Genomic DNA, 13,919 nt, shown 5'->3' with positions numbered 1-13,919 from the left:
ATACATATAGCCAATTTCAGTGTCTTATTTTAGTGTTTTTTTCACACAGCTATGAGAAAATATCTGGAATTTCTAGAAGTTTATAAGTGAAAGTAGTGATCATTTCTAGTGAATATAAAGATGTTAGAAATATTACATTGCAATATAAGCACCCATTGTACAAACATATCAAAGAAGACAACTTAATGTCACCTTTAAAGGCTTCTAAGTTACTGAAATCTGTATTGCAATACATCAACAACCACCCATGTTACATTAATGTTCTAATTACACATATAAGTAATTCTTAGCAAAGGAACAGAGTCAAAAGGGAAAAACACAAGCTCATATAATAAGTAACAAATAAAAATATCTTGGTCTCCAAGTGAACTATTTTGCAGCCAGAAAAACAGAATTCCAATAAAAATTATGCAGAGCTGAACAGGTTTCTAGCACTGTGCTCCTATATCCTGTCATGCAGTCTGAACTCTGTGTATCAGTAATTGTGACAGAGGTCCCTTCCAGCGAGGTAAATGCCATCCCTCCTGCCTGCACAGACCGAGCAGGCACTGACCACTGTGCAAACCAGCACAGGCAGAGCTGCTCCAGGAACACAGGGCTATTTGCTCCTGTTTGCTCCTTTCACCTTTGCACAGACAACTTTCTCACCTGACACATACTTGACTTTGCTGGGAAAACACTGGGGAGACTCTTCTGGAAAAGGTAATTGCTTCAGAAACAACAGATACTGGAATGATGGTAATTAATTCTGGAAAGGAGGTATAAAAATGTTCATGCAGTTAATGCAAAGCAAATGCAATAGTAATGCAAATGCCTCAGCATTTGACTTGACAGCTTATTTTTAAGGTGAGAATTTCTGCTGCCATTATTTGAAATTAGTTGTCATTGTCAGAGACCTTAATTTATTTGTAATTATGTACTTGAACTCCAGTGACATTCTAGGAGTAAACAAAAAGCTCCTGAGATATTAATTTTGTAATAAGGAATATAAAAATTCATGTGGTAACAAATACATGCCAATTTACACCTTCTCTTAGTATAAATAACTCTTAATTAGGCCATTTTTCATATTTGTTCCTAATTCTGCAGGAGGATTTCTAGGATTACATGACAGCACTGATTTTACTGTAGCAGGGTTAAAATTCCATCTGCTTTTCTTGACTTTAACATTATCCAGTAAAACAGATTTAATATATAAATTTTCTTTACTTTTATTCAATCTTTTGCCAGCCTTTGCTAAACCATATTTTGAAGATAATAGCTGAACAAAGTGACATGGGTGTTTATGCTAGTATTTAATTATTGCTATTTTCCTTGCTAGATAAACATGATACAGTGATGGAAGAAAGAATACAATCGATGACTTGGGGATCCCTTTGTTTTAAAGAAATACCTCATTTGCATCATCAAGGAGTTATTTTCCTTCAAAATTCAGTGATACCTACATCCCCTTATGAAAGGATAATATAAGCCCTAAGGCTCACTTACTTGTTAAAACCCATATGCTTTACTTATCCAGAAAAACCTTTAAGAAAAAAAAGTTAATACGTTGGTAAGTCAAAGAAAGACCAAATCTTCCCCTCCAATGGGTGAAAACAGAAATATTTCTCCTTAGATTATTTTGCTGAACTGTTTGGAATAGCAATTACATTTTTTGTTCACATTTTTTTGTTTACAGTCAATCCATCGCACCTTTAATCTGCAAATATCACAAAAAACCCGCTTTAGTTAGCCACCTGAAATCATACACCTAATTATCAGCTGTGCTTCCATTATCCCAAGAGGGCCTTTCCCTTTTCCAGGTTGGTACTAAGAGAGAGAAAGAATTAACAATAAGAACAATAATTAAGAAAACTTGATAAAATAATACACAAGGCAAAATACATCACAGCTTCAGATTTTCTCTAATATATCAAAAGCAAACAAAAGTCCTCAGCAAAGCATAAAACAGAATTCCCTCTTTGCAGCCTTTATGATTCTTAATAAAGATAAAGCCCACACTTGAGAATCAATGCACTGACAGACACCACCTTCCTCCCACAGCCATCTCCTGCCTATGGTGGCTACACTCAAACGGGTTTAAACAAAAGTGAACAGGAGCTGGAAAACTTGCGTTCTCTTACCATCTGACAAGACAATTAGCCCGAGGTAGTGGAAAAGTTTCAGAGAAGAGCACACCACCACTACAATCCCTAAAGTCTGGAGTCCCTCCGACTCGCCTTTAGTCCACATCCTTTCAGACACCACACTGGTGTGACTGCAAACAACTGCCAGACATCAGAAGCTGAGAAATCCTGTTTGGAGCCTTCCTTCCAGCTGCTCAGTTAAGTGCACAGCACATTCTCCTCTCCCCCTCTCTCACTCCCTATCTTTCCCAACCTCTCCCCCCTCCTCTCTCACTTGCCTTTTTTTTTTTTTTTTGAACATGCGAGCAATTTCTGCATTTAACCATAACCTATGTTTTTATTTTCTTTCACCTCAGGGCAATTCTCTCAGGAGTTTGCTCTGCCCCTGAACAATTGAGCACTGTGCTGCTAACCTCAGCAACATCTCACACAATTTTATTTTTTTTTTAAATACCTGTGATACCAGTCAACTTCTACATCTGAGATTTTCTCAGTAATTCTGCCAATGCAGGTGCTTTTTGTCAATGCCTCTTCTGTACTGCATAAGAGAATATGGGACATTGTAGGGGAGGAAAGGGCTTTCCTTTTCTAAATGCCTCGCCCATGACATGCTGGGACATACACAAGCACGCTTCCCACATCCATGTGTGTGCCCACACAGAGCCCAGGACCTCCAGACTAATTCTTTCTGTAAACAACAGCTGCCCACAGTTCCCCTGGGTTGTCTGCTGGACAGCAAGCAGTGCACCCACTGGTATTTCACAAGTACCCACCACTGGAGTGGGCCACTGCTGGCTGGAACAAGCCCCCCTTGCAGGCAGTGTTTCACCAGGCTGCTGGCATGGGCAGCACTGCTGGCTCCTCACAAGTCAATTATGTATTTCCCCATTATCACCACAGATGAGAAAACACTTGGCAGGTTGAGCGTTTTACGAGGATGGCAGACGCAGTATTGCGACACCAGTAAAAGCTGTTTTTTTCAAGCACTATTAGATACTGGTATTCCCATGTGGGATGTTCAGAAGAACAGACATCATCCATGCCTTTAATTTTACAGGACTCAGAGGCTGTCTCGTTTTCCCCTCACTCCACCCATCTCCAGGCAGGCAGTAACTCCCTCTCCCCGCAGTCCCCAGGGAGCAGGGCAGGCTGGCTTTCACCCTCCACACTGCTCCACAGCTTCTTCTGGTGCTGCCTCTGCCTTAAACTGCTGCTGATCACTAACAGCAGGTGCAGAATCTCAATGGGATTTTGTGTACCACATTAACTAAATAATGCACTTGAATTGCTGAGAGAAGCCCATATTAAAGCCAGGTTGGAGGTGCAGAGTACTCATACACACTTGAGTGATCAAGTCAAGAAGCAATGAACACTTTAGTTGAATTTGAGCTTTGTTTCTGTATGCAGGTGGCCAAATCACACTAGGAAATGTGTTATTCATGAGGATTCTCTGGCATTGGCATCTACCTCTCCAGAGCTCAATGGCATAATATCAAAGCCATTTCTCCTGATGAGTACTTTAGGCCAAAGGACTTTTTTGTGCTCTGTAGCATCTGCCACATCAGGTTTTCATTGCCCTGGATGTATTACTGTGATGCCACATTATGGTTCATATTTCCCAGATTAACACATTCAGCTTTAAAACTATCAAGGAACTGAAATCACTGTACTGTCAAATCTCTCCCAGACAAGTTGAGGAGAATTTGAAGCAGTACCATGTGACAAGCAGACCTGAAAACGTTCAGATAATTCCTTGGTTTATCATGTCCTATTTCCATTAAAAAACCAAACACTACTACACAAAAAACCCCAAATCGACAAAAACCCACTGCCCATCACATTAAGTTTGGATAGGCATATTAACCACAAAAATAACAAGGTTCTTTCCTGTCTATAGAAGGGATGTTTGTCAGATTTACTGGCTGTTTGGTGGACTCTGCTGTTTTCTCAGATTACTTAAGTTAACAGATCCAAGAGCACACAGAAAGAAAGAGCCCACCTCACCCACTCGTTCCCAGGCACATTATTTACTTGCAGATACACCTAATCACAAAGTTTCTTCCCAGCAATGCACAAACCTCCTGAATCCAATTACCACTAAAAAAAAATAAATTAAAAAATGATGCTATGAGGAGCAATGAAACTCAAAGCACTTGGCTCCCTAAAGGTGTGCCTTGCAATTCTATGTTCTCTCACTGGTAATGTCACACCTCTGCAGCTACTAAAGCCCTGCAGCAGCACCTTAGCAAGAAGCAGGGGGAAGGACATGGAAAAGTGTTAGTTCTATTATTTGTGTTACTGCAATTTATGCCAAGTCCAACATTTTTGATGCCTTAGGTGTTCCTGATATGAGCAACTGCAAAAAAACCATGCAACTTCAGTCCCCAGAGCATTCACTGTTTGAAGCCCCCATGCATGCCAGAAGCTCAGAATTCATTCGACAGTCTATCCAATGCTGCCAAAGCCAAATCATGCTTTTCCTGAGGTTGAGACAGTTTTCAAACAGGCTTGGAGGGAATGTTGAATGAGAATTTTCCCATTCAGAACCTTCAGGCTGCTTTGGGATCACCTTGATGCCAGCAGTTCTGTTTGGATGTTGCTTTTCCTCTCTCATTTTCCAAAACTTCTCAGACACTTGGATCATTCTTCAGTTGCTCATTGCTGCCCCAAGAACAGGGATTCTTTATGCTGGGCACATGTTGGGTTCATGCTGTGCTAACATTTTAAGGAGAGTGCTGCTAGTTGCCTGACATGCAGAACACCAAGTCCATCCATCAAATGATCCAGTTTGGAAGCCACATACTGACCTGGTGTTATGGTTTACAATTAATTAAACCAAATCAGCGCTCTCCTGTTTCTTAAACATTCAAATCATCACAAGTGACTGACTGAAGAGCTGACTACAGATGTCTCATGGAAGGCAAATTCTGTGGACCCAAACACTTCTGTGTGCTTTCTCCATAATAAGAACTCATTTAAATAAAAGATAGAGCTTTCCTCAACAGCTTAGTGGGCCCATTACCTACAGCAATACTCATTCTTTACTGTAGTATTGAGCTAATGAGAGAAATGGTTCCGGGACTTAAACCAAAGAAAGGTTATTCAGGTTAGTTAGTACAGAAATAGAGGATCATCAACTCTTAACAAGAGACAGAAATATTAATCAAGTGTTTATTACACATTTTATTTGTGTCACTTCTGGAGCAATGAGAAAAACCCAAGCCAATGCCAAATAAGCAGCAGGATTCGATTTTTTTTTTATTTCTACAGAATTCTACAGTCTAAAACCATGCTGTATATAATTTCCTTTTTTTTTTCATTAGCTTCTGATGAATTTTTTCACACCAATCCCTTGGCTGGTGTGGGGGTGAGTCTTCAGGTTTTACTGTTTGCTCGGTTTAGACCTTAATGACTGTCCTACTGCGTGCTAATGACCCCTCCTCGAAAGAAGCAGCGCTCTTTTGTTTTCCTCTCCCCAAGGCAAGGGGGAAGGAAGATTTTCGCCGTGTTTTTGCAGAAGTCGCAGTTGCAGAGAGAGAGGGAAAGGGCGTGGGGGGGAGGGCTGGCTGGTTTTGGCTAGGAGGTGTTTGAGTTTTGGTGGGATTGCTGGTCCAGTGGAGGTCGTCGGGAGGACAGTCCTTGCCAGCACCTGTTTTTTTCCTCCATCTTTCTCCGTGTTGGCAGCAGCTTACTCCCATCGGCAAAAGAGAGGGCCGTGGCCAGAGCCTGCCTTTAACAGTGCGAGTCCACAGGAGTAAATGACCCTTCCTCCTTTCCTCCCTTCCCGTGCTGGCAGCGGCCCGCGCCTCCTCCTCCGGTTCGTTCTCCTGCGGTGCCAGTGGTAGAGGGGCTGCGCGATACCTCTGCTGTCACGGAGACTGCCAGCATCGTGTGAGTTTTCCCCTTTTTCCGTGGCTCTTGCTGCTCTTGGCTGGACAGACGGACAGATGGACAGACGGACAGACCGACACCCGGCCCCTCGGAGCCCCCGCGCAGGCCGGGGGCTGGATCCGCAGCGCCCCCTGCCGGCCATGGAGCGACACTGCAGCTCCGCCTCCCGAGGCGCCAGCGCCCCCTGCTGGCTGTGGTTGTAACTGCGCCGAAAGGCAAAAAAGGGCTTAATTGTTTTGTTTTCAGTGAAAGTTGAGAAATGGGATTGTTGCTTGTTTGTTCGTTGTGTCGCCTATATATGTGTGCATATACATATTCTTTAGTAAAGACCTGTTATTTTTCTTTTCCACACCTTTCGACTGGAGCCCCTTAATTTCAAAGCTGTAATTACTCGGAGGGAGGAGCTTGGTTGTTTTTCCCATATCCTGCCCTCCTGACGGAACATTTCTCTCTCGTTAAACCGAGACAGCATGTCTGTCTCAGCTTTTGGATTGATGCTTCCCAAACATTCGTAAATTTGCTGCAAAATACATACTGTTACCCTCAGAGAGGGTAGCTTAAGGGACCAAGTGATTTTGACTAGAATCAGGTGTGAAATAAATTGCACAGACTAGACTCTCGTTTTCTACTGTAGTCACTGAACAACAGATTTTATATAACAGCAACTGGAAGAACACTTTTCTAGTTATATACAGACAAGGTTAAGTAGGAACTTTATAAAGATCAATCAAAATAACATGTAATAAAAAGGATATTCTGGTAATAAAAGAATTGCTATGATGAATCATATAAATGATTTAAGTAATCTATGATCAGCTCTTAAAATTGGTTGGGGGAAAATAGTACATCACACAAAGGTGCAAAAATCACAGCAAATTGGAGAATAACATTCCCCATAGCAGAAGCTTTTCCCATAATCAAGCTATTTGGAACAGATTTACACTTTTGAATGGGGGCCTCTGGTGGTCTAGTGGTTAGAGTGCAGGACTCGCACCGCTGCGACCCGGGTTCAATTCCCGGCCCCCCGGGCAGCTGGAGCTCGTCAGCCTTGTATGGCAATCCAGCTACGTCCTGGGGACCTCACTGCCACTGTCCAAGCTTTGCTCGGCCCCGGCAGATGAACCTCAGGATTAAAGGGTGGGCTCAGTTCAGCGCACGCTGTGTCTCACCTAAAAAATCCACTGCGCAGGCTCAAAGGGTTTATGACCTTTCCCAAAATCTTCGCTTGCGAAGACTGGCCATTACACTTTTGAACAGGAGGATTTGTTAAAACAAATGCAGCATGACATATTCTCAGTACACACACCTTCAAGAAAGCCCTGGTAGTATTCTATGATTAGCCTGGTTTAAAACCCTTAATATTAATTTTTTGTAATTTTGATTGACTATTCCTTTGCTATTATGCTATAATAAAGAATAAATAGGAACATATGATGGATTCTCCTTGTACAGGTCATTGTTTCAAATATCTCTAGAACAGTTCTGTTTATGGATCGTCTGACACTCAGCAGTCCTGACCAGTCTTCTAACACAGCTATTGACCATAAATCTATTTCCACCACAGATCTCTGAAGCCCTTCCACTTCTGTTGTGTTGTAGAAGTGGCATAATAAGACCACTCACAGCATTACAGGTGACTACAGCATCAAGAATATGAATGTACTATTGTATAAATATTTATCCAATATGATCTCTTTGTGTGTGCATAAAGTCAGTGGGTTTTATTGCTTTGATTTAAAGTTATTCACACCAAAATGAAAACTAGGCCTTTCTCATGAGTGATTTTAACTTACCTAATCCCAAGGAATGATATTTACTGCTTAAATTGCAGGTTTTTTTATCAGCTTGCCTTGGTCACCGGTCATGTCTCTGTCCTGTTCACCATAGGTGATTAAGCCCCTTCTGTGTTTCTCAGACTTCTCTGGATCTGACTAGTCCCAAGTAATTTGTGCCATCTGCAAATTGTGTGGAGAAAAAAACCTACTTTTTGATAACTGCTGACTATAATTTCAAAAAAATTATGCTGTAAATTAGAAAGTCTGGTATTTAGGTAATTGATGATTTAGAGACCCCTCTAAAGTAGAATCTCCAGCTAAACAGCCATTTGGTGCCAATGAGCTCAGGTCCTGCCCATTTGCATCACTACAATTCCACCCTGACCCCACTGCCTGCAAACTAAATGTACTTCATATCACACCGTTGTTTCCCAGCAGTTATTCACCAGCTGGGATTACTTTTTTTAAAGTCTTCGCTAATTACCACTTATTACTTTTGTCACTAGAGGTGCATTCAGTTTAAGGATAGGTGAACCACAAATACCTCTTTAGTTAGTTTGGATAATACAGATGCTTTTCTATTAGTGCTGCCCAGGGAGCTGGGAATAAAGAGCTCAGTTCATCAGTTTGCCACTTCCTTGCTGTGTAAGTGCAGGGAAGTAATTGGCAGATTAAACCTTTTCCTGACATATCAATTGTCCTGCCATAACAAAAGCAGCTATAATTCCTTCAAATTCCCCCCTTACTTCAATTCTTCTAATTCATGAGAAGGTGCTGCTTTCTTATTTCTACCAACGTCTCCCTGCTTGCTGACAATGGTAGGGCGTAGTTGGATTGAAGGACCTGTGGACAATTTATGAAGAGAAGCAGGAGGACCCCACATATTTTTCCCCTTTCAGAGCTAGTGACTCCCAGCCCTCTGTGAGCCTGTTGGCACAATTCATCAACTTCACAAAACACAGGAATAGCTTTGGAAGATTACAGAAATCTAATACATCATTAATGACTTTTTCCAGAACAATTTCCAGTACAAACAAGCACATTGAAGTTGTCACAGACTGCACAATGGAGTATTTGGCTTTACTCTGGACCTCATGATGGCAAAACTGGTGTTTGTTAGCAATGCACACCCAGGTCAAAGTCACAGCCAGCCTCCTATGGAGCTACAAATTATGAGAAGACCAACAACTAACGAAGAAACCATGGAACCTTGAAGGACTAACTTGAACCAGAGTTTACTTGCACACTGTTTGAAATTGTGTAGTATACAATTGAGGCAATATATGATTAATGAAAGAGCAACAAGAACCTCTCCCAACTACTAAATATCATTGACAGGCTCTATTGCACTTTTTTATTTAACTAGCTTTCCCCTATTTCTCTAGATTTTTAAATGTAAACCAACCCGGTTACATAAACTACAGCAGCAAACACAGCAGACTCCTCCAAATCACGGGTCACTCTCAGACTTGCAGAAGCGCTCTCAGGATGCTCTCAGGATTGACCCAAGGAAGTTCTCCAGCACTGAACTTCATCTCTTTTCAGCACTGTTGCTGAGGCTGAATGGACTGCTAGCAATGACTTAATAACCTCAGCTGCACTAGGAGGGGAGACAGGGAAAGGCTGCAGGATGTTTCTCATTGTCCTACTTTTAAACAGGCAATGAAAGTTGAGTAGGACACATGCTGTGAGGAAAAGAGGAGTAGGGGAGAGATAGTGAAAAGCTTAAAGAAGAAACAGGAAAAAAATGTATTTCAAGTCTGAAATAAGTAACAATGAATAAGGGCATGTAAAGGGAAGAACAGATCTGTGAAGGACTTCGGGGCTATATATGTACAACATAAAACTGCTCAAAAATAGAAAACTTGATGTTTCAATTATTCTGGGGTTCATTCTCCAAATAGGGAAAATGCCACTGCATGAGTCCCTGAAGCCAGCCTCTGCTGAGCCCCACATCCAGCTGAGCATTTTCCCTGGAACCTGTACTCAGAGGTGAGCATACCTCAGCAAATACCTATCCCTGATGGACTAACAAGTAGCCAAAAGAAGCTGTTAAAAACCCCAAATAACCAGAAGACAGATGTGCTTTGCAGTGGCAGTTTCTTGCTTAGTGGATTTCTGCCACAAGCAAGAGGAGATGTGACCCCTCCCTCATGACACTGGTGATTACTGTCAGGTTCTGGAAGCAGTTAAGAGGCATAAAGCTGCCATCGAGTTGGGCTGCAGTGACTTTTCTCATCACAGGTAGCTTTTCACCCATGTTATGTATTTCCCATGGGCATCAGATTGTCACAGCTTCATTCTCACTTTTATTAAAAGTGATAATAAACTGTGCAGAACCTCTGCACTTGGACATTTTTTTTATATGCTTTGTTGCTCCAGGTGTGAGATCCTGGATCCGAATCTCACTGAATTATTGATATGGGTTGGAACCAACTCACTGTGTGTGTGCATGTGGGGAAGGGCTGGGCCTGGACCTGCAGGTACATGGTAAGGCCTGTGCATAAGGCCTGTGCTGAGGGCACAGGGCAGAGCTGAAGGCCCTGATGCCCACACACAACACAGGGCAGAGCTGAAGGCCCTGGTGCCCACACGGAGACAGGGCAGAGCTGAAGGCCCTGGTGCCCACACAGAGACAGGGCAGAGCTGAAGGCCCTGCTGCCCACACACAACACAGGGCAGAGCTGAAGGCCCTGGTGCCCACACAGAGACAGGGCAGAGCTGAAGGCCCTGGTGCCCACACAGAGACAGGGCAGAGCTGAAGGCCCTGGTGCCCACACAGAGACAGGGCAGAGCTGAAGGCCCTGCTGCCCACACACAACACAGGGCAGAGCTGAAGGCCCTGGTGCCCACACACAACACAGGGCAGAGCTGAAGGCCGGTAGCTGGGCTGTCAGTCAGGGCAGACCTGCCTGGTAGCCCGACCACCCCACAGCCCTGCAGCCTGTGACTGGCTACAGCACAACTCACTCTGGCCTGGAAGGCACCCACAGGATATCCTGCCTGGGAGGGAAAACTGAACTCTATGAATACACGAGGCTCCACGTGGTCTCCCTCTCTCTCTCTCCTTCCCTCTGGTCTCTCCTGCAGCATGAACCGTGTGAGTCAGTAACCATTTCTTCCTCTTCTCTCTTCTCTTTTCCTTCTTTTGTGGGTAACTTAAAACCAATGAACTGTGTTTTACTAAAGCTGGTATATGGATTGTTTTAGTGGGTGTTTCCTGTGGAATGGGTCTTTGTGCTGAAATGCTTTTTTCTTGGTTGTATTTTACACCTGTAAAAACCTTTTGCCAAAATATCTTATTTTTCTCACTAAATTAAAAATAATTTCTCTTAGAGAAATGTATGTGACTCTTTCTCCGGATGCTAATTAGAGGTTATAACGAACCAAAAAGCTTTTAAAAAGTCTTAAATAAAAATGTAACCACTCTGGGCAGTTTATAGCTAAATCCAGAGCACAACACCAGGTTCTTATTGAATTAGATAAATGAGAATGAGGCTGAATAGGTAGGTTTAAGCCCCACAAAGACGTACAAGAACATAAGTGCTCATCACAGAAAATTGAAACAGGACAAACCACAGGTTAAAAGCAAAATTAATCTTACTTAACTGATGTCATACCCAGTTATTTGACATAACTGCATTTATTATTTACAGTTTCTACAATGACTAGTATCTTGCCTTTCCAATGCATATCGACTTGCTGATAACTGCTAATATGCTCCTTATGAACGTACCTTTTGCTTATTCCTTTCACTCCTATTTTGCTTATTGGTAAAGCAAAATCTCCTGAGGGATAAAACCAGTGAAAGCATCCATATGCTTTACTACTCTCATACTTCCTCCTCCCTGATGGCTCTTCTGACATCAGACAAAACAAGATAATATGGAGCTGGTTGTTGTGGGGTTTCACTAGAATTATGTGAATTTACTGGAGTCTCCAGGCACTTTATAATTTTATAGATCTGTTAGTTGGAAGGAATATCAGATACACCTACTGCAACCTGCTGCCCGGAGTAAGACCTGCCTCATTGCCACCACAGCACATGCCAGACTAGTCAAGACCTGTCAAGACTTGCCTTGAAGGTAACAGAATCCAAGTAATCAAGAAAAGACAGTAAAAAAATTGTGTTTTGGAAGTCCAGAAAGTTTGCAGAACAGTCATGAATTTGGAGAAGGAAGAGGAATTCCAGGAAGCCTGGCCTTCACAAGCAGTTTACATCCCTCAGACACCAGAAGACATTGAGTGCCATAAGATAAATCTCTGCTGGTGACACCTGTGCCAAGTAGATGAACAGCAACTAATTTATTTGCCTCATTGAAGGTCTAGGTAGTAATTGAAGGCATGCACTAAAGAGCATGATTACATTTCCTATCACTCCACTACAGTAACAAGTGTAATTTAGTCAGCCATACAGTCATCATAACTCCAGTGGCCTCCAATCAAGACATCCCCTGTATTTACCCATTACCCTTTACTTTTAAGTGGTGAACTGAAGAATCAGTATGCTTACTGCATTTTTAACTCACACTCTAATGGCATATTAAACTGTGCTCTCATTTTCACGTAAGAATAATACAAAGTATTGCCCAGAAAAGATCATCTCATACATTTTTCTTAGTTAGAACACACCTAAACACTGAAAAACACTCTCCACTTGAGGAATACTGTTCTTCACTTGTTACATTAAATCATGTTTTCTCACCGCTTTTCATGCTGTCCTGGATTTCTTATTTTTAAGTGACCTTACGGAATGAACACATGCACAAAACATTCTAAATAAGCCTATATTTCTTTCACTTACTGAACTGTTATTATTCTTGTATTTAAATATTCTTTCTGGCATTTAATCTTCATTTCGACATCTATGCATTAGTTGCACTTAGGTGTTTATTTTATCATTGGTAATTTGTAGTCCTGTACACCTAGCTTGAAAAATTTAATTTAATTAGTTATTTGCATAATTATACTGCAAAAGATAGTGCCACAAAAATAGGGTTACTAGAAGGAGATCAGAGTAATACATTCATGAAAGTATTATGAAACTGTATAAAACTAACTGTATTTTAGATACATCACAGTGAATTATGAAATAGTACCACACTATTTTAGATGCATCATGGTCTCAAATCACACCATTCCAAAAATCTTTGAAAACCTGTACAAAGAAGCAAAACTCTTATCAAACAAAAAGGCCAATTTATAAAGCCAGTGCCTGAAGTCAAACTTTCTAAAGTAGTTTGTAAAGTGTAACATAGTCAATAAAACCTGAAAAAGCAGTTTATGCTTTAGAACAAGTAAAATACGTGTAAAGAGAACTTTTAGAGGGCTGTCTGGAAAGGAGGATGGTTTTGGTTTTGCCAGCACAGCTCCCACTGTTAGATGGATGGCAGCAGTTCCATGTAATGTGCTCAGTAGAGGAGTCAGCTCTCAGTTTACCAGACCGACCCTGATTTATGAATTACAGTTTAACTGCTCCTCTAGTGGCAGCACTATTTAAATTCTGCTTCTTGCCACAGGAAGGCTGACATTCATGGAAACAAAGCACATGAAGAGCTGCAATACAGGTGCACATGACCGAAATTATACGTAGGATGTTAAACTAAGCAGCAGCATTAGATAATCAAACTCCTTTGTGCCTCTTCCCTTAGGTTTATCCAAAAATGTTCTATTACCAACCAAGCTGGATGTTGGTGATGGAGCCAGCATCCTTGCTCACTCCCACATTGCTGCTACCAGTCAGGCAGCAGGGGAGAATACAAGGAAAAGAGTATATATAGGCCAGGTGGGACAGGGCTTGGAACAACCTGGTCTAGTGGAAAGTGTCCCTCCACGTGGCAACCAAAAAAGATGAAATTTAATGTCCCTTCCAACCCAAACCATTCTATGATATATTTTTTGTACAGGGGAACTGAAAGGACAACAAAGCAAAGAGTCAAACTCTGAGATAAATCCTTCAAGAAAATCAGAAGATCAGGAAGAAAAGCAAAATACTCAAAATATATCAAAAGATGTTTTAGATGCATGGAAAAAATCAGTAAGGAAAATAAAGGTGCCCGGGGTATCCTGCAAGCATATTTACATTCTGAATTTAAACTTAAATTCAAGGGCAAAAGCAAACTGAAGT

At 41.7% G+C, this 13,919-nt stretch overlaps 1 protein-coding gene across 11 annotated transcripts in view; it reads right to left on the bottom strand.

Annotated features, from left to right (window-relative positions):
* Positions 1-13,919, bottom strand: part of KCNIP1 (potassium voltage-gated channel interacting protein 1) — a 467,950-nt gene that overhangs the window by 57,129 nt on the left and 396,902 nt on the right. The window contains exon 2 of one of the 11 annotated variants that reach the window (XM_064671388.1): positions 7,811-7,972. The exons of 7 other annotated variants lie outside the window; for them this stretch is intronic. Coding sequence is in view for 1 of the 4 variants with exons in the window: in XM_064671387.1 (XP_064527457.1) it covers positions 2,124-2,232 (109 nt within the window). In the remaining 3 variants the exon portion in view is untranslated. Of the gene's footprint in view, positions 1-648; positions 749-2,123; positions 2,238-7,810; positions 7,973-13,919 lie in introns of those variants that run through there. 3 more of the 11 variants (XM_064671387.1, XM_064671383.1, XM_064671389.1) reach the window with 3 other exon arrangements.

Source organism: Pseudopipra pipra, chromosome 15 (genome assembly GCF_036250125.1).
Source record: "Pseudopipra pipra isolate bDixPip1 chromosome 15, bDixPip1.hap1, whole genome shotgun sequence".
Taxonomy (NCBI): Eukaryota; Metazoa; Chordata; class Aves; order Passeriformes; family Pipridae; genus Pseudopipra; species Pseudopipra pipra.
Note: the sequence above shows the minus strand (reverse complement) of the source record. Positions and strands in the feature narration are given on the sequence as shown.